This window comes from Tasmannia lanceolata, unplaced genomic scaffold, assembly GCF_043159265.1.
Source record: "Tasmannia lanceolata isolate RefF3 unplaced genomic scaffold, GAP_Taslan_0.1 ptg000012l, whole genome shotgun sequence".
NCBI lineage: Eukaryota > Viridiplantae > Streptophyta > Magnoliopsida > Canellales > Winteraceae > Tasmannia > Tasmannia lanceolata.
In genome coordinates this window covers 51,307,506-51,330,205 of record NW_027518689.1, presented here as the reverse complement: position 1 = coordinate 51,330,205, position 22,700 = coordinate 51,307,506, and the positions used below count along the sequence as shown (strand labels likewise).

At 39.6% G+C, this 22,700-nt stretch overlaps 2 protein-coding genes across 3 annotated transcripts in view; one reads left to right on the top strand and one right to left on the bottom strand.

Annotated features, from left to right (window-relative positions):
- LOC143888439 (E3 ubiquitin-protein ligase At4g11680-like) overlaps positions 1-3,240 on the top strand; it is a 40,286-nt gene extending 37,046 nt beyond the window's left edge. The window contains exon 4 of the mRNA XM_077392866.1: positions 2,905-3,240. Within this exon, the coding sequence (XP_077248981.1) occupies positions 2,905-3,066 (162 nt within the window). The 3' untranslated portion in view covers positions 3,067-3,240. The remainder of the gene's footprint in view (positions 1-2,904) is intronic.
- Positions 3,241-10,621: 7,381 nt separating this feature from the next.
- On the bottom strand, positions 10,622-22,700 carry LOC143888438 (uncharacterized). Of its 2 annotated transcripts, none has more exons than XM_077392865.1 (4): positions 19,845-22,700; positions 19,655-19,732; positions 12,834-12,920; positions 10,622-11,148 (listed from the first exon to the last, which is right to left on the bottom strand). In XM_077392865.1, exon 1 carries the CDS (start codon positions 22,378-22,380, stop codon positions 20,107-20,109), a length of 2,274 nt encoding a protein of 757 aa, XP_077248980.1. In that variant the 5' UTR covers positions 22,381-22,700; the 3' UTR covers positions 10,622-11,148; positions 12,834-12,920; positions 19,655-19,732; positions 19,845-20,106. The 2 variants fall into 2 exon arrangements, with proteins under 2 accessions (XP_077248980.1, XP_077248979.1); XM_077392864.1 differs by having other exon boundaries at positions 19,913-22,700.

Here is a 22,700-nt window from a genome sequence, read left to right as displayed (position 1 = left end):
GAATTTCCTAATTATGATAATCCTAGAGGATGTTTGCAGGGTTGTTTTGATAGAGGTTACAATGTTTGGTTGGTTGTTTGGCTACCCTACTTTGCTCTTGCTGGGACCTAGCACACATGGACAAAGAAAATGATGACACTCCTATGTTTGGCATTTTTGTTGAGCATAGCATTCAAGTAGAGCTTGGAGATGGCATTTGACTAGAGGACAGGGCGATACATAAGACTGAATTCATCAAGCAGTATGTGTACACAAGAGACTAATGCAGCTAAGGTTAGAGACTATGAAGCATGGGTACACGGGTACGGGGTGCGGGTACGACACGACACGAGTATGTGATTTTCCAAAAAAACCGGGTGCGGGTATGTTCGGGTACGTCGAATATAATAATATATTTTAATATTTTAAATATATTTATAAAATTAAAAAAAAAATTGGACAGCAATCAAATAACAATAACATTACCAAAATGGAAAATTCTAATATTACTCTTCATTTCATAAGTGATTTAAGTTCCATATTTCATAACATGAGGCATTAATACATCATTCATTAGAAAAAAAAAGTCTGCCGTCGTTGTGTTGACCAGTGCCTGACAAGATGAATAATTTTTAGAGACCAAATTATGAGATTTTTTATACCGGACTTTTGGGATTTAACAATGTTTGGACATGATAGATTTTATGATTTTTTATATTTTTGAAAAATACCCCACCGTTTGGAAGTTACAAAAGTTAAAATTTTGACCCGACTATTTTTCTTCGAATTTTGTACTAGAATAGGAGAGTTGACTTTTTTTCCTTTTAGATTTGGGTCTTGAAACTATTTTTAATAAATCCAAATGGGGGGTATTCCGTTATTTATATGTAAATCTTAAGTAAATGACATTTACTTAAATGGTTTACATGTAAATACTAATTACAGGAGAGGAGAGGAGAGGAGAGAGAAGCAGCAGGAAGGATTTACACCAACTGAGAGAAGCAGGATGTGTCGGGTACGCGTGGGTGCGCACCCTAAACGCACCCGACACGCACCCAACAACCAAAATTGGGCCTTTTTTTATTCCTAAATATGGGTACGTACCCAAGACGTACCCAGGGCGTACCCGCACCCAATACGTGTCGGGTACGGGTACGGGAGCCCTGGGAGAGTACCCGTGCTTCCTAGGTTAGAGACCTCGTGGTGTTTCCCAACGGTGCTAATACAATTCATCTAGTATTTTGAGGTGTACCCAATTGCACACTATAGGGACGGTTTCCTGTACAGCTTCTTCTCCCTAGTGCTACGTGTCACCCCTTCAAAAAGTAGACTTCACATCCGTGATTTGAATGAGAGCAATAAAAAATTGATTTTCATTTATTGATCCATGGCATATTATAGAATAAATGAAAAGCGCCCTCCGACATACAATATATACGAAAAAGAAGAGAACTAAAGTTCTAAAATAAAATACCCTCTAATGACTTGAACTCTTGAAGACTTGCTCCCTACTTAAAATTCCCGTAATACATCTGTAGGGCCTATTTAAAACACAACTCAAAGAACTTAAGTGGTTTTGATGGGAAAAGACTCTAATGCCTCCTATTATTTAAAAAAAAACTTAAATGATACTGTAAATGCTAAATAAAACACTTTCAACATCAACGATGGACCACATCTTAATTCCATGATTCTTCATGACATCTTGGATGATACCTCATCAATAACCAATAAAACTTAGCTCATACATATTACTTTTAAGCATTTTTAAAACATCGGACCGATGTGGATATGGTAAGTGCCCTAAAATGAAAGGAATACACCTCTGCCACATTTTCCTGAGTCTGAAGAATTTTGAGGTGTTACTTCAACCTTTGCTGTTTCCCGTATTTCTCTTGCTGCAACTGTCAACATCATCGTTTTTTTCCTCTCAGATTGTGTTTCTTGCATTTTTTCATGAAATTGCTCGTACAATGTTTGAATAGCAAAATAAAAATAGCCCAATTTTATGAAACCTGTCTCATGCAAACATAAATATGAAGCACTTCAATAGGAAGATATAACTTGCATCTGAACAAACCTTACAAAATCCTATAGGAAGGGACAGCCCACCCTCAATGGAACCTCGTTGCTTCTCTTTTAGCTTTAGTGATGATTTCTCCTTCCCTCACACTCATCATGTTTAGTCGATTTTGATCATCTGACCTCCCACTTTTCCTCTCAACTCCGTTCTATCCATCACCATCATCATCACAACAACCTTCACTTGAGTATCCATTGTGCGAGTTCCAAGCAGTAGAGAAGACGATCTCTCTCAGCAGCTGCTCTCTCTTGCTTGTGCTCATGCAAACCTAATGCCTTGGCCTGGGCCACTGACAAAGCAGGAGCGCCTTAGAAGATATCAGATATTATAGCAGAAATTGGGGACCTTACCCAAAAATTTGGTTCCCAATTCAGCACAGGCTGCAGTCAACAAATAAAAGAACGGACATGTTGGCAAAAGTAGTGGACAAGGAGGAAGTAGAGAATGTAAATATAAAGGCAAAGTGGGGTGAGGGGGAGGACCTTAAAATATGAGGGATCTCTGTTTTTGTGTTTCAGACAATAGGTGGTAATGGGGGAATTCTTGTCCCCCCAACTGTCAGTTCTGGTTTTTATGTATCTTTCGGCCATAAATGAAATTGTCACTTTAAAAAAACGAAAGAATAAGCATGGAAATAATCCTATTTTTTTATTTAATTAATGCAATAAATTTCATTTCACGTGCTTGAAATGCAAACAAGTTGTGCAGTTGTAGATGTATTTCATCTCTTCCATTTGATTATATATCTATCATTCGGGAAAAAAAATGTTTTCAATTCTGAATTTCACACAAGGTAGTGTCGTAAGAACCTTCACTCAACGTGTATTGAAATGTTGTTGTAGGAATGCTGCATTTGCCTTTCTCAGTATGAAGATGGGGTGGAACTGCACTCACTTCCCTGCAATCACTATTTCCATTCCGGATGCATCGTCAAATGGCTCCGGATAAATGCTACCTGCCCACTCTGCAAATTCAACATTCTCAAGGCTGATGAGCAGGTTTGACTGCAGATGATGGAGGGTGTTGAGGGAAATTGTTGGGTATATTCTTTTCTTTGGTTTGAAATCTCTTGGGTGTTCTTTTAAGATAACTTATACAAATGTTTGGTAAGGAATTCTAGTGTAAAATCATCTTAAAATTTTCCCCCATGAAGCAATTGGAATGCTTCATTCACGATACAGATCTGAGATCGAGTCTCCGACGTTCGACATTGGTAAGTAGAAGATACTTTCTGGTTTGGACCCCATGCATGGAGAAATGCCTCTAGAAGAAACCTGTGCATCTGATCATTCCAATGTTTTGAGCTGAGGTTAGGTTCTTAAACTTGCTTTGTTTTCTGAGCACACATCGAGTGGCAACAGTTAATGTGTCATGGCGCCATAAGCTCAGACTCCACCATGTTTGATCTTACTGAACCATCGCTCCATAAGCTCATAATCCACCATGTTTGATCTTACTGAACCATGGATCCATAAGCTCACAATACGTCATGTTTGATCTTGCTTGCATTTTTCAGAAAGATAAAATTGCTCAATCAACGTCAACACTCACCATTATATGATATTTTTTGGAGATGCCGCAGGTGGATGATTATCCTCCTAAGTTACACATTACACACAGGATTTGATGATCATTATCCAATCCACTCAATAATAATGGTGTAATGAAAATATTTGAAGGCTTTTCTGTTACGAGTATGATAGACTACAAATCCCTTTTTCCTACCATGAAATTTGAAGCCTTTTTCTGTTGACGAATGTGATAGACTACCAAACCCAGAGTCGGCACAGTTTGCTAGAGTTCCCTAGAGTGACCCACATCTGCGAAGTCCCCCGGGGATTCAAAATCCCTCTCAACTAAGCTCCTCGTAAAGGAAGAGCTTGATCCTCAGCCATCTCCTGATATCCAATGGAGATTAGCACTTTGTCCATATCTGCACAATCAGATTCTTTGTAATCCTATCAAAAATTTTCCCTTCACTGCTTCCGAGATAGAATTGCAGAATCCAAACAGAATCGCAGAATCCACGCGATCATGAAATGATGAAATGCCCTTCAAAATCCCTGTCAACTAAGCCCTTCACTGCAATCAAATTCTTTTTCCTCAACATGTTAACAATTGCGGAATCCACGCGATCATGAAACGATAAAATTGTCTTAACATGAGATTGGCACTGTGGTCTTCCCCTCACCCTTGTGTTGATTACGATGTCGAAATTTCAATCCTGACTGCCCTCACAAGGAGAGTTGTTAGGGTTTTGCGAACATGGAGAATGACTGAATGATGAGGGATGAATGGAAGCTTTCATGGAATTCTAATAACGACCTCTTTTGCATGGAGGGTTCTTGTACATTTCTGTAATGGGCAAAGATTCACTGGAAGGTAAATAGGCTTCTATCATTAGAAATTCATAACATAACTGCATTAGAATATACATATATTGGTAATTTAGGGCGAGGTTTCTGAGCTATAGCTCACCCTGAGCAACCCACTATAAACACACCATCTCCATGTTGTTTGACTCGTCCAACCAATTCATTCCATACAACCTCACATAGATAGGGTGTTCGTAACAAACCATCTCCATACAATCATCCTAACCACTCGATCTGTAGAAGCCCACTGTCTGGCCGTACATTCTAAAACTCTACAAATCAACAGATATCATGATCCTATGCAGATGATTTCTTAGGGACACCCTACCTATGTAAGGTCCTATAGAATGAATAGGTTGGATGAGTCAAACAACATGGGAGATGGTGTATATAAAGGGCTGCTCAGGCTGCGCGATACCTCAAAAACCTTTTCCTGAATTTATATACCATAACATCCATGATCCAAATAACTCACTAACCCAAACCATAACCAGAGGATTTAAAAGAAAAAGTGATTGGCACCCTGCCAACAAAAAAACTTTATGGAATTACCTGCTCTAATTCCATATCAACCAAGTACTCAATCAAATCGCATGTTTTGGATTCCTAATCCACTGATTTAGTGAATGTGTTCGTATTCACTAATAAAATTTTCATTTCAATCAGAAAAAAAGGATGCGAGGGTCGATAGAGTATCTGTCCTAAGCACTCAAACACTGGGAAAATGGGTAGCATGGAATCACATGGAGCGACTCCTGTTCATTCAGAAAAACTATTTCTCCCAGCAGCTTTTCATTAGAAATTTGCAGAAATGAACCAAGGCCGGATTAAAGAATGCCATTCTCCATGTCTTTTCAACTCTTTTCGTTATCCATAATAGGAAAAAGCACAGAAATGTTAGGAGAGAAAGGGTAAAGAATGTAACCTAACGACCTGTTCATTTTTTTTAAAGATAAAAGAGAGGTGTGAAACAAATGCCCCGTTCATTTTGAATTTTTTAAGAATTGATTTTTGAGTCGAAAACTGATTATGGGACTCAAGGAAGCACGGCAATAGACCTGGCCAGAGGCCCCACCTTTGGATGATCTTGACCATCCATCTGATAAGACCTACATCATATCTTTAATGGTCTACAAATCATGCCAATCATACAATTCTAATAGGGCGCTGATATTCATCCACACACACAACAGGAACAGTTGGTGGAATAGTGGGCCCATCTTTGAACAACGTAGGCCCCTCCCATACCACACCATAGGATAATCCAAACCGTCCATTTGATGGGCTATAAACGTAAATAGGTTGTGTCCCAAAATATTATTTCCATAGGCTGCTCCTAGCCCTCCGATCTAAATAGAAACTACATCTTATGCAACCTTTATAGATTGTAGGGTTGTGATCATCCTACGGAAATGATTTTGAGGCACAACCTATTTACATTGTGGCCCATCCAATGGATGGCTCGGATCTTCCTATGGTCTGGACGGTACACTTCATTTTCAAAAATATGGGTGGGGCCTAAATTGGTACGAACCACACCACAGGATGATCCAAACCATGGACGGCTTGGCTCATCCTATGTTGTGGACGGGCCTTAATGTTACTATACGACCACAGGATGATCCAAACCATTCATTTGATGGGCCAACCCTTTTGGGGGCACAACCTATTTCCGTTATGGCCCATCAAATGGATGGCTCGGATCATCCTATGGTCTGGACGGTACACTTCATTTTCAAAAATATGGGTGGGGCCTAAATTGGGCCTTAATGTTACTGTACGAACCACACCATAGGATGATCCAAACCATGGACGGCTTGGATCATCCTATGTTGTGGACGGTACGCTTCAATTTGAAAAAAATATCGGTGGGGCCTACGATTGGGCCTTAATGTTACTGTACGACCAACTCCATAGGATTATCCAAACCATGGACGGCTTGGATCGTCCTATGTTGTGGACGGGCCTTAATGTTACTTTACGACCAACTCCATAGAATGATCCAAACCATTCATTTGATGGGCCACAATGTAAATAGGTTGTGCCCCAAAAATCATTTCCATAGGATGATCACAACCCTACAATCTATAGAGGTTGCATAAGATGTAGTTTCTATTTAGATCGGAGGACTAGGATCAGCCTATGGAAATGATATTTTGGGACGCAACCTATTTACGTTTATGGCCCATCAAATGGACGGTTTGGATTATCCTATGGTGTGGTATGGGCGGGGCGTACATTGTTCAAAGATGGGCCCACCAATTGTTCCTCTTGTGTGTGTGGAGAGAGAGAGAGAGAGAGCAGTCAAATGGTGGGAAAGTGAGTCAAATGGTGGGAAAGTGACGTATATGTTAAATCCTAATGTTTAACGTTAGCCAGCCGTCAAGGGCGGGGAAATAGCCTACAAGAGAGCGAGGGTGGGGGCGGGGGAGAGAGAGAGAATATCAGCGCCCTTCTAATAATGTGTATTTGGCCTTTGAATATGGACCAATGTTAATACGCATTTCTTCAGCATTTACATCCGGCAACCAAAAGTATGCAGTTTTTCTTGGAAGACAAGGAAAAAAATTTATTTTAGAAAAAAAATCCTTGGAAAATGAGTATACCAAACACTTGAAAATTCATTTTTGATGGAAAGAAAATCTAAAAAAAAATTCCCTACATCCTAACAGTCCCTAAGAGTATGAGATGGGAGTTTCATGAGATGCATGGTAGGATACTTATACTCTACTTTCTTCAACTGTCATAAACTAATATTCCGTGAAAAATAATGTCATGGTTGCTCGGCATGCCTTATTTCATGCAATAAACTTCATTTCATGCGCATGAAATCCAAAAAGGGTGTGCAGTTTGTAGATGCATTTCATCTCTTCTGTTTGATCATATATCTAGAGAAATTATATGGTGCCCGACCGTCAAATCCCTTACCACACTTGATGTTTGATCCACCAGCAGCATCTTAAAAAGTGATCTCTTGTTGGATCAAACATCAAGGGTGGTACCGCCCACAGGGGACTTGATGGTCGGGCACCATATAAAAACTCTATATATATATATATATATGGAAAAAGGTTTCTGAGGTATCGCTCACCGTGAGCAGCCCTCTAGATATCTCATTTCCCATAGTTGGTTGACTCATCCAACCCATTGGTTATGTAGGTTATAGGTAGGATTAGGGTTAGGGTTAGGGTTATGGGTTATGGGTTATGGTTATGATTAGTGGAGGTTTCCAAATGGATGGCTGCAAATTAAACTCCTATAAATCGAATGGTTAGGATTATGGTATGGAGGTGGTTTCTTAGGGACACCCTATCTATGTGAGGTCCTATAGAATGAATGGGTAGGATGAGTCAAACAACACGCAGGTGGTGTTTTATAGAGGGCTGCTCAGGGTGTGGTATCCCACAGAAAATGTTAACCCTATATATATATATATATATATATATATATATATATATATATATATATATATATATATATATATAGAGAGAGAGAGAGAGAGAGAGAGAGAGAGAGAGAGAGAGAGAGAGAGAATAGAGTTCCTAAGGTGTCACCTCATATAGCTTATATGAGGTGGCGCTTAAAAACATAAGGGGCCCACTTTGTTTGGATGATCCAAAGCATTCATATGATAGGCCCTCAAATAGATAGGGTGTGCCCAAAAAATCAACTTCATAGGATCATCTTAACCCTTCCATTCGTGGAGGTTGAAATGGATGGGTATAAACTTCCATAAATCTGCCAATTTTTAACCTCCATAAATAGAAGGGTTAGGATGATCCTATGGACCTGATTTTTTGTAGGCACCATATCCATCTAAGGGCCTTTCAAATGAGTGGTTTCGATCACCCCAAAAATGTGGGCCCCTTATGTTTTGTAAGCGCCACCTCATATAAGCTATATGAGATGACACCTTAGGAACTCTATTCTCATATATATATATATATATATATATATATATATATATGAGAATATAAACTCCATATATCTATATCATTCAGAAAAATGAATAGGTTTTTCAGTTCTGAATTTCACAGAAGGTAGTGTAGCAAGAACTTTCAGAAAAATGCTTATGGGAGAGTACTTCTGAATCTGATTGTTCTATAGTTTTGAGGCCGCAACCTTGCTCTGTTAATGGTTCGAACCTCCTTACGCTCATAATGAATCATGTTTGGGCCCATTTGGATTGCAGGAAAAATATTTCTGGCAGAATTTTTTCTTGGAATTTATTTCCTTTTTTTTTAGGGATAATTACATTTACACCCTCTCTAGTTTCTGACACATCCACTTCAACCCCTATAGTTTAAAAAGTGACAAAGACATCCCCTCTAGTTTCGTTTTCTTTAAGGCTTGCTCCCTCAGCTGAAGGTTCGTCCATAGATTGAAGGGTTAGGATGATCCGATGGAGCTGATTTTTTGGGCACACCCTATCTATGTCAGGACCCATCAAATGAACGCTTTGGATCATCCAAATAATGTGGGCTCATACCCGAATCCAAACACTACCAAACACTTTGGATTCGGGTATGGGCTCACATTATTTGGATGATCCAAAGCGTTCATTTGATGGGTCCTGACATAGATAGGGTGTGCCCAAAAAATCAGCTCCATCGGATCATCCTAACCCTTCAATCTATAGACGAACCTTCAGCTGAGGGGGCAAACCTTAAACAAAACGAAACTAGAGGGGATGTCTTTATCACTTTTTAAACTATTGGTGTTGAAGTGGATGTGTCAGAAACTAGAGGGGGTGTAAATGTAATTATCCCTTTTTTTTAATTGGTTAAACTTATTAAATAGAACGACCAATGACTGAGACAATCATGAGGAGAAAGGAAGCAAAGCAAAGGGGAAGATAAAAGAACAAAAACCTCCTCGAGGAGGGAGAAAATCAAAGGCCTCAAGTGCCAATCTGAACACTCCTTCTTGAGCTAGATGATTAGCCACTCCATTCGTCGATCTTTAAGAATGCATCCTATATCTAACGGCCCCGGATTCCTCAAGCTAGAACCATCAAAGTTTAACATCTAACATTTTCTACGCTTTGGATTACCAAACTTGAAATGAAAATTATTCCACAGGAAGAAAAAAATTTATTCGATTTACAAGTATATAAAGGAAAATTATATATTTTTTGATTTTTTCTGGATGGGCCCACATTGAAAGCCCACTGTCCAGTAACGCCGGATGGCTCCCATTGTCCACCTGATATCACATGGGAAATGACTAAAATACCCATATCTCATTGAATATAGCCAAAATACATCTCATGAAAAATGACATTAAATAAGAACACCCCTCTACATAAAATGACCAAAATTCCCTTATATCATGCAAATGGACTAGAAAACCCCACCAAAGTACCTTCATAGGATAAAGATGACTAAAATACCACTGTCTCATTGAAAATGAGTAAAATACCACCGTCTCATGGAAAATGACTAAAATAACCCTATCTCATGGAAAATGAATGAACTTTCCAAAAGTACCCCTAACTCATTAAAAAATAACCAAAGTACTTCTCTGTCATAAAACATTTTCAAAATACCCATCTCATGAAAAATGATTGAAGTAACCCGATCATGGAAAATAACAAACATATTCATTAATTCATATCTCATTGAAAATGAGACAAACACCCATATATTATCAAACAAATACCCTTGTCGAATAGAAAATGACCAAAATACCCTATCTCATGGAAAATGACCAACTTGCCCTATCTCATGGAAAAATAACCAACCCCATTCAAATGAGAAATGACCAAAATACCTTATCTCCTGGAAAATGGGAATATACCTTATTTAAGAGAAAATAACTAAACTACCTCTATCATGCATATGGGCCTGTAACCCACGCAATAATGAAAATCCAAACCCAAGTCCAACCAAGTAAACTTTCCAATATAATCTCTGCATTTGCAACATGTTTTGCTGTGAATTAGTGTCAACCTTTTGTACTTCTGCCTAAAATATATTGACATGATCTTACGGTCAAAACCATGTTAAACGAATGCTTGAGAGAAAATTTTGGAATTGAGTATGTGGAAATTCATCTTGTTTTTAACTCATTTATGTAGCTTAAAGATAAATTATCTATATGTATAACTACAATGGTAGCACAGTACATCGTCATTAGCAGACAGGTCATCCATGAATTGGCTCTCAACCAACAAACTTGCTCATAATTCAAAGATATGCTTGCTATCACATTCTCCATGTTACTCAAAACAATAAAGATCCATGACTAGTACTCACATGAAGCATGCACATATGCAACTCTTTCGGAGAATGATGAAATGGGTTTTTACTTGGAAGTATACTACATTTACATGCAAAGTAAGATAATTGTTAGTGGCAAAGAATAAATAGACACATGGAGTGGTTACACGAGATGAGGATCCAACTTCGAAGCAATCTTTGGTGTTTCCCCTTGTTCGAACGCGTCTTGCAATGAAATAGGATTTCATATTGAGCTAAGGGCCTTCGCCACTTGAGCCGTATACAAGCTGATTTCCTAGTAGGGCAGTTTACAAAATAATAAATATAGTCCCAGAGAGTTGAACGGCCGTCCAAGTCCACCTGCTGAAACACCATTTCACCGCATATTGGAAATTCCCAATCTGGGCTTGAAGCTCGGTCATGACTAATGGCATGTTGGTCCTTAGCCAGATGTGTGAAATCTGATTTCAACTGGTAGATTAATTCACACCTACAACCATGTCACCATAAAGAATGAGAAAGACAACCTTCAAACATGCACGAAGCTAGTCTCGTTTTTTATTATTTTTTTAAATGTCAGATTACACATTGTTTAACAGTATTCAATGAAGATTAGAAGATAACAGTCATCTTGAGGATTGTGGTCTTCGTTCACTAGTAGCATATGTAGACCACACTCAAAACAAAGTTCATAAGGGAAAAAAAAAACTAAAGAAACCCCTACCCCTAACTTGATTTCCTTTTACATTCAAATAAGGAATACAATCTAGCGCATCATAAGGAGCACTTCTAGAAAAACAAAAAATATAATCCAATGCATCATATGAGGAACTACAACCCTCTATTAAAATCGGTCCACATTCATTCAAGAATAACATCATACAGATAAGAATGAGAAACACCAGATTATCTAAGTATGTCTGCTTGACGCTTCTAGGAATGATGATGTCATAGGTTCATTCCTACTAAAGTCTCTAATCCCACCTATGTTATCTTTTTAATGGACTACGTGTGTTTTATTCCTCTGATTTTGATTTCTTTTCTTTCTAACTTTAAAGTTAAGAGATTTTAATTACTATTCTATCAGGAGATTTGTTAAGACATGATTTGTTCATAGAATTTGGAATTTACATTTTTTTTTTTTGGTTATACATCAGAGGATGAAGAGACTTAAGACAAAACATGGCATTCTAGTACCTCCTCTCACCACTTCCATGTTTCAAGACTCAAGGTTTCAGTGGGCTAGTAATGCAGATCTACACAAATCACTCGACCCATGAACTACAGTTATGAAAAAAAATCGAGGAGCTATCAAATTCCTTTCTCAAAATTTGAGATGCTTATAATCTTGAAGAATTCCATTTTCCTTCCACTAGCTGCATCAAACATGAACAGCAATATTTAAGGGATCTAAACGAGAAGATTTTGCATAAAAATTTCTCATATGGCTGCCAAATTAATGGGTTCTAGCTTTCGGCCAAAGATTTGTATTCATACCCTCTAGTTTGGAAATTTTGCTACATATGGTAGAGGGACCTTTAGCCACATTCTTCCCCACATTCTCCCGAGTACTAATATTTTATACTTAATATGTTTATGCTCGAGTAAGAACTTAGGCCTAGGATAAATTGTAGGATTTGGAATTTGGCAGAATAAAGATATTTGGCATTGGCCTATCATGGGCTTGGGTTATAGGATATGCTTGGGTTTGGTTGTTAGGCTTCTCGAGGTATTGAGTGTTGGTGGAATTAGATAGTATCAGAGCAAGATTTGTTACAACTGTTGGATATAATAATTCTCAATCAAATCAAATATGCTTCCTAGTCCGGCACGGCGGCACCCTCAATACTTGAAACAGAAGACAAGAATATTACAATGAAAAGTAACCAAAAAACCCTTTAACCACCAACAGTCCAAGCAAAACCAGAATTATGGGGTGCAAAAATACAGTGTGCAACGATCTTCAGCAGATCTAGCTTCTCTTCAAAAGATCTAGTCTAATCTTCATTATATCCGTGCAAAAAGAAAAACTTAAAATGATCAAATCAGAGAAAATATTAATCCAAAATTAGAGATCTGCTGCAAAGCTAATAGAAACCCTATAAGATAAGAAAACCCTAGAATGAGGGAGAGAGATAGTGATTTAGCAATACAATTAATGCGTGCAATATGTACCTCTATTAGAGATGGGGCGAGAGATGCAGCATTTGCAGACAGACCACCATGCTGAATAAAATTGGCGAGATTTGCAGTAGCTCAAGCCTGAGAAACAGTAATGTCCAATTGAAGACATGATCACTAATTAGAAACACTTTACAGATCTAAACTTTAATCGGATCTAAAATAACAGGAATATATATATATATATGTGAGGAAAAGGATTGTACGCTCGAGCGTACCAAGCTTATGGTACGCTCGAGTGCCCAATCACATGTGGGCCCACTTTGTTAGGATGATCCAAAGCATTCATTTGAAAGGCCCTTACATAGATGGGGTGTGTACCAAAAATCAGCTCCATAGGATCATCCTAACCCATCCATTTGTGGAGGGCAAAATGGACAGACCACAAATCTGCCCATTTTTGCCCTCCACTTTTGGAGGGGTTAGGATGATTCAATGGAGCTGATTTTTGGTACACACCCTATCTATGATAGGGCCTTGCAAATGAATGCTTTGGATCAGCACAAAAAATGTGGGACCCATGTGATTGGGGCACTCGAGCGTACCATAAGCTTTGTACGCTCGAGCGTACAGTCCTTTTCCTCAATATATATATATATATATATATATATACACACACACACACACACACACACATAACAATTTATACCAAAGTCCAACATATATCTCATTTACAACCACCAAAGAATAACGCTCATACAATTGGGAAATGTAGGACAATGTATGCCAAAGTCTAATAGCTATCTGATTTACAACCATCTAAGAATAACCCTCATGCAATTGGGAAATGTAGGACACTGTACTTCACAAAATGCAAGAAGCTCTTGTAGATCATTTAGAAAAGGAGTGCCAATTTGAAGATTTTAACCATTCCAATTTACTCATTGGTTGAATGGAAAGATCACTTGATTGGGTAGATGACAAGGATGTTTACATCTTTGACAAGATCCTTCAATTTTTTTACCCTTTTTTTGTGAAAGACTGAAAGGATAATTTTATTGAAATAATCAAAGAAAAATTACAAATTTAAATCAGTGGGCATAACTGCAAGTAATGCAACTCCACGGTTCTCACCCCTGATTTCCCAAACTTTGGGCTGTTTCATTCCCACTTCTAGGAAGGTGGTTACACTCCACAAACCCCTCATTTTTTTCAAATATCTGGTTCATGTAATGCCCTAGCCTCCATACGTGCTCTGTCCCTGTCTGTTGTATGTGCTCTTACTTCTGCCTCCATCAAATCCGATCGTCGGATTGGACCCTAAAAAATAAAAAATTACAAGTTTACATCGGTGGGCAGCAACTGCCAGTAATACAACACCCATCCCACCCCTATTTTTCCACAACTTATCGGCTATTTCATTCACATTTCTGGGGTCTGTTTGGATGCAGGTCTGTGTGGATGCACCACTGTGTCTTAGTAGAGTAGTGGGTGAGTAGCCAACTGGTAGAGTAGTGGTAAACCCGTTGGTGTGTTTGGTCGTCAAGGGTGGCCTTGTAGCATCCTAATTGTCTCCTTGCAAAATAGACAGAGCCAAGAGAGAATATAGATAAGAAAGGGCGGCCCAGTGCATGAGGCTCCGGCCATTGCGGGGTCTATAAGAGAGAAATATAGATAAAGCGATGTTAGATACATGTAATAAGCCTGAGGGCAATATAGTCATTGCACTTGTCTTTATAATATAAATATCATAGTGAGGGGGAGCAAGTCCCCAACTCTTCTTATTCTCTCATTTCCACTCTAACATGGTATCAGAGCCCTAGGGTTACGATGCCCTAGGGACCACGTCCGCCTCGCCCTCTCTCTCTCTCTCTCTCTCTCTCTCTCTCTCTTTCTCTCTCTCTCTCTCTCTCTCTCTCTCTCTCTCTCTCTCTCTCTCTCTCAGACAAACCCATCCCCATCTCCGCCACAAACCCGAGCGAAGCTCCAGATTGAAGATCGACGATTCCACTCCAAAGCCCTAACCCTAACTCTAACCCTAGCCCTAACCTAACCCCAAATCCATCAATCCATCCTTTCCAAACCCTAACCCGTGAACAGTACTGTGAATAGTGTCACCCCCTCCAACCCCAAATCAGTGCCACATCCCCTCTCCCTTACCTAAATCAATACAACACCCTCTATCCCACCCCAACACATGTTCTAAAACCCTGCCCCCACCTTATTCTACTTTCTTGTTCTTAAAACCCTAACCCTAACCATCATTTAAATCGTCTATTTTCTATTCCTTTGCAGCTTTTCTATTTTTCCTAGTTCCCTAATGCACTAGATTGCCATTCCATCTTCCCTTCTTCCTTTTCTCTCGTTCGCATCTTCGTATTTGTTCCCTATGGATGCCTTATTGCGCTTTACTTCATGTGTCTGTTCTCGTCAAAGCCGCGTTTAGCATGTTCTTCCTCATTTAGTTTGTCCCTCTTTTCATTTATCTGTGATTTCTGAGCCACATAGTCAGGGTTGTCATTTATCTCTTCTTGTTTGTCGTTATGGATCCTGTTATTGAGAATCCATCTACCGGCGTGACCCATGGGATCCATGCGATGCCCTCTCCTTCGACTTCTTCTTTCTCTGTGGATGGTTTAGTCCCAAAGATGACCCTTGTCAAATTAGATGGGACAAACTATGTGACTTGGAAGGTTGCAGTCAAGACTTATCTCGTTGCTCGTGGAAAGGCCCACATCATTCGGTGTGATCCTCCTCCTCCTACTGATACTACCCATGATAGGTGGGAACAAGAGGATGCCCTAGCCCGTACAATACTTTAGCAGAGTATGGCCTCTCATATTGTTGGTCCCTTGATGCTTCTTCCTACATCGAAGCAGGTCTGGGATCAGACTACCCTTCTTTATTCTGGTGTGGCCAACATCAGCCGTATCTGCTCCACGTACTCTGAGTGGATACGATTTCTCCGTGGAGATATGTCTACTGTTGCCCACTACAGTCAGTTCGCAGCCCTCTGCCAGCAGCTTGATGTATTTATGCCTCTCACGTCTGATCTTACTGTTGTTGCTCACCAGAGGGACCAGATGTGTGGTGTTATTACCTTGAGAGTTTGGGTCCCAAGTACACACATCTTCGTCAGCAGATTATTGGATCTTGATCCATTCATTCACTCACGGAAGTTTATTCCCATCTTCAGCAGTGCTCTCCTGGTGACTCCTCAGTAGCAAGTGTCTGTTGATGGCTCGTGTTTAGCAGCATATGATAGCGGTTCTCGTTCGAGCCGTGGTGGTGCCTCCTTTGGTCGTGGAGGTGGCTGTGGAGGCCGTGGTGGTGGTCATCTTAGTCGCGGCCAAAGATGCTCCTTTTGTACCTATTGTCAGAGAGAGGGCCACCATGTTGATATCAGTTTTCAGCTCCATCCTAAGCTTCGATCTCCACGCTCGACCCACATCACTGCTGCCGGTCTACCTGATACTTATATTCCATTTGACTCGGCTCCTGTACCTGCTAAGGATACACTGACCATTTCACGAGTTGATTATGATGAGTTTCGATGTCTTCGCTTGAGCATCTGTACAGCCATTACGAGTTTTGCCCAGACAGGTAGTTCTCCAGCATCCTTACTTAGTAGCTCCAACTCCTGGATCATTGATTATGGGGCTTCGAACCATCTCACTGGTAATTCCTCTTCTCTTAGCTCTTTTCGCCATTTTCCCTCTGATTCCCACTCGGTCACTCTCGCTGATGGGACATCCACTCCTATCTCGGGTATTGGTACTCTTTCGCCCCATTCTGGGCTTTTTATCTTCTGTTTTGTGTGCGCCTAAATCCCCTTTTAATCTCATTTATGTTAGTCAGCTTACAAAACATTTAAATTGCTCTGTTTCATTCTATCCGTCTTATTGTGTCTTTCAGGATCTCTCAATTGGGAGCATGATTGGCTCGGGCCGTGAGCATGATGGGCTCTACCGCTTGGACAGTAGCCCACCTCGTCATATTCTGCACAACTCTGCTGTTTCTTACTTGTGGCATTGTCGCTTAGGCCACCCTTCTCTACAGAAGCTTCGCCAGTTGTCAGTTGTGTCATCTACTGTTCAGTCTTTTGATTGCGAGTCTTGTGAACTCGGGAAGCACTGTCGTGTGCCTTTTCCCTCTAGAGTCGTTAGTCGTGTTATGAGTCATTTGCTTTAGTACATTCAGATGTATAGGGTCCTTCACGGATTATGTCACATTCTGGTTACCGATATTTTATTGTGTTTGTGGATGATTATTATCGTGTTACTTGGTTCTACTAGCTTAAGGATCGATCTCAGGTTTTTCATGTTTTGTCGCACTTTTTATGCATAGATTGTTAACCAATACAATTGTATCATTAAATGTTTATGCACTGACAACGCTAGGGAATATTTCTCTACTGAGTTTCAGGATTTCTTATCCTCTCGTGGTATTGTGCATCAGTCTTCATTCGCATATACTTCACAGCAAAATGGTTTGGCTGAGCGCAAGCTGCGCTACCTTCTCGATATCACTCGCTCTATGCTTTTTTCAAATGCAAGTTCCTAAGTCTTATTGGAGTGATGCCGTAATCATTGCTTGTTTCTTAGCTAACCATCTTCAATCCTCTGTTCTGGATGGCTCTACCCCTTTTTCCGTTCTCCATCCTACGGATGAGCCCTTTCATCTGAATCTGCGAGTGTTCGGATGTGTCTGTTTTGTCCATAATCTATCTCCAGGTGCTAATAAATTGAATCGTAAGGTAGAGAAATGTGTATTTCTAAGATACTCTCGTACCCAGAAAGGTTATCGTTGCTATATCCCATGGTTGAGACGCATGTTTGTTTCAACCGATGTTACCTTCTTTGAGTCGGAGCCGTTCTTTCCTCCCACTTCAGGAGATGCTTCTGTCATTTCAGCGTCGCTGCTTCCTCTCCCTATCCCCGTTCTTCATGATCCTATTGATCATCCTAGTCCTCCTACTACAGATGCACTGTGTCACCCACCGCCTGTTACTAAGGTCTACCAACGACGAGCAAAAGAGAAGGCATCTAATGTCATGCCTGAGCAGGTTTCCTCCCAGACAGAGATCCCGGCTGCTGCCACTCAGGTATCCGTTGCTTCTAGTCCTGTTACTTCAGTTGATTCACCTATTGTGGCTAGCGTGCTGCTATGAATGTCGAAATGGAGGCCCTTCAATCTAATCATACCCCGGATTTGGTTCCCCTTCCTTCTGGAGCTGAGGCTATTGGTTGTCGCTGGGTATTTTCCATCAAATATGTCCGAGTTTTTATCTCCCTCGCTGTCAATCAAGGATGGCCCCTATATCAACTGGACGTCAAAAATGCCTTTCTTCATGGGTAGTTTGACTGAGGAGGTGTATATGGTGCAATCTCTTGGGTATGTTGCTCAGGAGAGATGTCCTCCTCAGTTTGAGGACTCCAGGTCATTCATTGGCTTCAATAAGTAATAGAAACAAAATTCTTCCATACCATGACCAATCGTCAATGATAGTGAAACTGAATCCCCACATTAAGAAGCCAACATGAACTCATCCTAAATTACCCCAAAATATCAAGCAAACCCTCTTGTTCCACATCTTAAAAAATAAAATAAAAAAAACTACACAGCTTCACCCCACATTCTACAATTACTACTCCTGCCCATATTCAAATGAAATTAACGGATTAGGAAAACCTAACACTCCTTAGTCCACTGATCGATGCGGAATTTTTTCGAGTTCTCAAATCAATATCCTCCCCAAGAGCCTTGGAACCGGATGAGTTTATGATAGGGAATTCCCTGTGAGACAGCAAAGAAATAGCAACTTAGAATTTCATGTCACAGGCCATCCCGCCAGCCCCCGCCCCCAGGCAGCCTCAAGTCATTTTCCTAGTAACATCCCTTTCCATTGTACAGGAATATGACAAACTATATAAGACAATATAGACGAATGAATGATCAAATAGCAAAGAGCTCGAGCTAAATGACCCCCTCTCGTGCCAAAGCCATAAGGCACTATTAGAGATGAACTGAGTCCTACAAGCTGCTATTCTCCCAATTCACAGCCACTTTCATAGTAGAGAGTTGCCGAATGTAATTAAATGGATATGTTTCAGATAGGAGTTTCTTTGGAGAGGGTCTCAATCTAATTTCTGATCAACAGATTCCTTTCAGCATCAGGGGAAAAGATAGCTCAATGACAAACTCAAGCTTTTGTTACTTCAATAGCATTGTTCTCATGGCCCCTAGTGAACGCACATAGGTAAGGCTCATTAATCTAGAGATCTACAACCAGTTCAATGTGAAGGTTCAAGGATTCAAGAGCTACACTTTCACATAAGAAATGTAGAATGAATTCCCAGACGCACGCACACCATTGGTTTCTATGCCCATCAATTAACACATTGTAAATGATGACATATGGTTTCAGACCCTCCCTCAACATCATCTTAAAGAAATGCTCTGCCCCTTGCAAATAATCGATTTACAATAGCTATCAATCAGCATTGTATATGTTATAATGGCCTGTTTAAGTCCATTTTTCAACATTTTTCCAAAAACCATAAGGCATTGATCTATTTTACAAGCAATACAGCAACCTCCAATTATAGTAATATAACTACAACAATCAAAATAACAGAACAAGAAAGAAAGAATAAATAGACCGAGATCTGTTTTGTTCCAAAGATTCAGAATTTCTGCAGCCTGCTAACATTCTCATAAATTTAATCTAACGTCACAAAAGAAAAAAGGGAAAGACAAGGCAAGTGGAAAGGTATCAAATGTTGAGACATTTATTAGGCTATTGTACCTAAACTGAAAAAGACGAATTTACATTCAAAGATTCACATATGGTACTTAAAAGAATTAGTACTTACAACATAGCAATGACGAGACTGCTCCATCGGTGAATGAGCTCCCCTCTAGTTCATCAATAAGTGAGCTCCTCTCTGTAACTGTGTAAGGCATAGTATCATGTAGTTATTTCTTATTAAATCATGGCCACCGAATGAAACTTATCTTTCTTATACACAACATGAATAAACTTCATGCACAAACATTATATACCTCGATATAACAGTTATAGATACTCTGTTCAGTCAACATCACCAACCAAGAAAATACCAAGAACTTACATGTCTTTGAAGTTTCAGAAGTCCAAATTAATGATAATTGCCTTTGGTCTCAGAGCACAGGCAGGTGCCAGATTAACTGCATGTCAAACGTGTAGGTGGTAGACCACTCCCTTTACTGGATGGCCTAGAGAATTCATTTGGCGGATATTTTCCATAAGGAAACACAGGGGTGACCATCGAACCCATGTAATCTCTTAATCAGCTACTTCGCACTTGGCCATGTACCGACATTCGTCGACATCAATACCATTCTTCAGCAATATGTGTCGGATCTTGGTGGTGGCATTTTTAGCTGCATTATTAACCCCAATTTTTTGAAAACCATGGACTAATGCCCGATAAGTGACATCATTTGGAATTATACCACGTTCCGCCATCATATTTACCAATTGGCAAGAATCATGTATATTTCCTTCACTGCAAAAACCATTTATAAGCATATTGTACAATATTAAGTCGGGATTCAAACCAGCATCAATCATCTTATTAAATAGAGCATTTGCTTCCTGCATACGACATGCTTTGCAGAAACCATTAAGGAGAGCACTGCAAGTAATGATATCAGGTTCTATACCAATTTCGCCCATGTGGCACCATATAAGAAATGCCTCTTGGAAGTTACCCTCCTTAGACAACCCATGAATGATGTTGGTAAAAGTGAACTGGTCGGGAGAAAACCCCCTTCTAACAAGTTCATCAAATATTTCTTTGGCCTCCTTCACAAAGCCTCTCTTGATAAGGCCGTGGATGAGAATGTTATAAGTCGCAACATCCGGAGAAACATTGGCTGTCCTCATCATATCAAGCCACTGAAAAGCCTTACGCATACGACCATTTTTGCTATGCCCATCAATCAACACATTGTAAGTGACGACATCCGGCTTCAAATCCTCTTTCAACATTATCTTAAAGAAATACTCTGCCCCTTGCAAATCATCAATCTTACAATAGCTATCAATCAGCATTGTATACGTTATAATGGCTGGTTTAAGTCCATTTTTCAACATTTTGCCAAAAAACATAAGAGCTTGATCTATTTTACAAGCTTTACAGCAACCTCCAATTATAGTAGTATAACTACAACAATCAGGAAACATTCCTGACTCAGACATTTCATCAAACATCTTAGCGGCTTCTACTATATTACCAATTCTACATAACTCTGATAGGAAACTATTATACACAAAAATGTCAGGAGAAATGCCAGACACTTTTAAAACATCCATTGCCTCGACAATCCTTCCCGCTTTACAGTAGCCATCAACAATATTAGTAACTAAAACAGAATCGGGATGCATACCCATTTGGACTATTTTGTAAAACAATGACGTTGCCTCTTTAAGGAGACTCCTTTTGCAGAGTGCATTAATCACTATTGTGTATGCAACAACATCTGTTACACACCCATATTTTTTCATATCGAAAAGCAATTTACAAGCAGATGCCAAACTACCTTCAGCACAGTAAGCATGAATAAATAAGCTCATAATTGTAGCATTAAGACTCATTCCACGGCTCTGCATTTCCCACAACACTTCCCAAGCCAGTTCCATATGCTTTGATTCTAACAATACCTGAAGAAAACTATTACAGACCCCTATTGATGGGAAGAAGTTATGTAGTTTCATCTGGTAAATGAATTTCACAGCCATGTCTATCATGTTATCATTAACATAAATGTTAACAATCATACTATATACAGTTTCCAAAACTCCTCTATCCTTATATGTTTCCTTGAGTACATCAAATACAAAGTCCTGCCATGATTCTCCGTCAACATTGTTTCTAATAAGATTTGGAAGCAAATCCATTGCAAGGTGATTCATTCCCCCCAAAATAGAAATATGTGTCATCGTACAAACTGATCGAACTCCATGCTTTGATCCATTGCACATCTCAGACCGTCTAAAGAAATAGAATGCAAGTTCGGCATCTGAACTCGAATCGAACAAATCATTCAATATCAGGGCTACATTTGAATCGTCGAGATCAATGATGAGCTCATTTGAGAGGCTCAAATCCCATCCTCGAAGCAAAAGAATTGATACTATCCTTTTCATAGGATCTTCATGTATTTCCCAATTTGTACAATTTGATGTACTTTCCCAAAAACTTAATATTGATGGATTCCTTCTAACAGGGCCACACATTCCATTCCCATAAAAAGAAAACCCATCTTGTTCCCCGGATTCGATTTGAACCTGTCGCGAATTCGGTAATGAAATCTCGTCTCCAGAATCTTCAGAAATTGAGATTTCATTATCCAAAAAAGAGGAACATGGAGAGCCAAAATTCCTGAATGAAAGGAATAGGAATTTAAGGATGTTGTCCCTTCTATATACCAGTTTTGACCCCCCAACATAGCCATTGATGAGGGAAAAAAATACAAAAGCCCTCATGAAAAACCAGAAATTACCAAATAAAGAAGCTGAAAGAAGACGAAGAATAGTGAAAAAAACAATCTCCATCCCATCGTGAGAGGAGGCTTCTGCATTTATAGAAATGTAAGCAAGTGAAAGATGATGAAGAAGAAGGAACCCACAAAGTTATTAACCCAAAACCCATGTCTGTTGAAAGGAATATAGGCCAGAGCAGAAGAATAAGAAGAAAACATATGGCTATTAGGATAAAACCCCAGAAAACTCCTTTCCATTACATGTGAATGAAACAAGTAAAACAAGAAACCCAGAAAGATATTAATGGAAAATCATGGAGAACATGTGTCCCTGCAACCTAACTAGCTCGAAAGATCTTTTTTATTCACTTTCTCGTTTCAGCAGTATCCAAG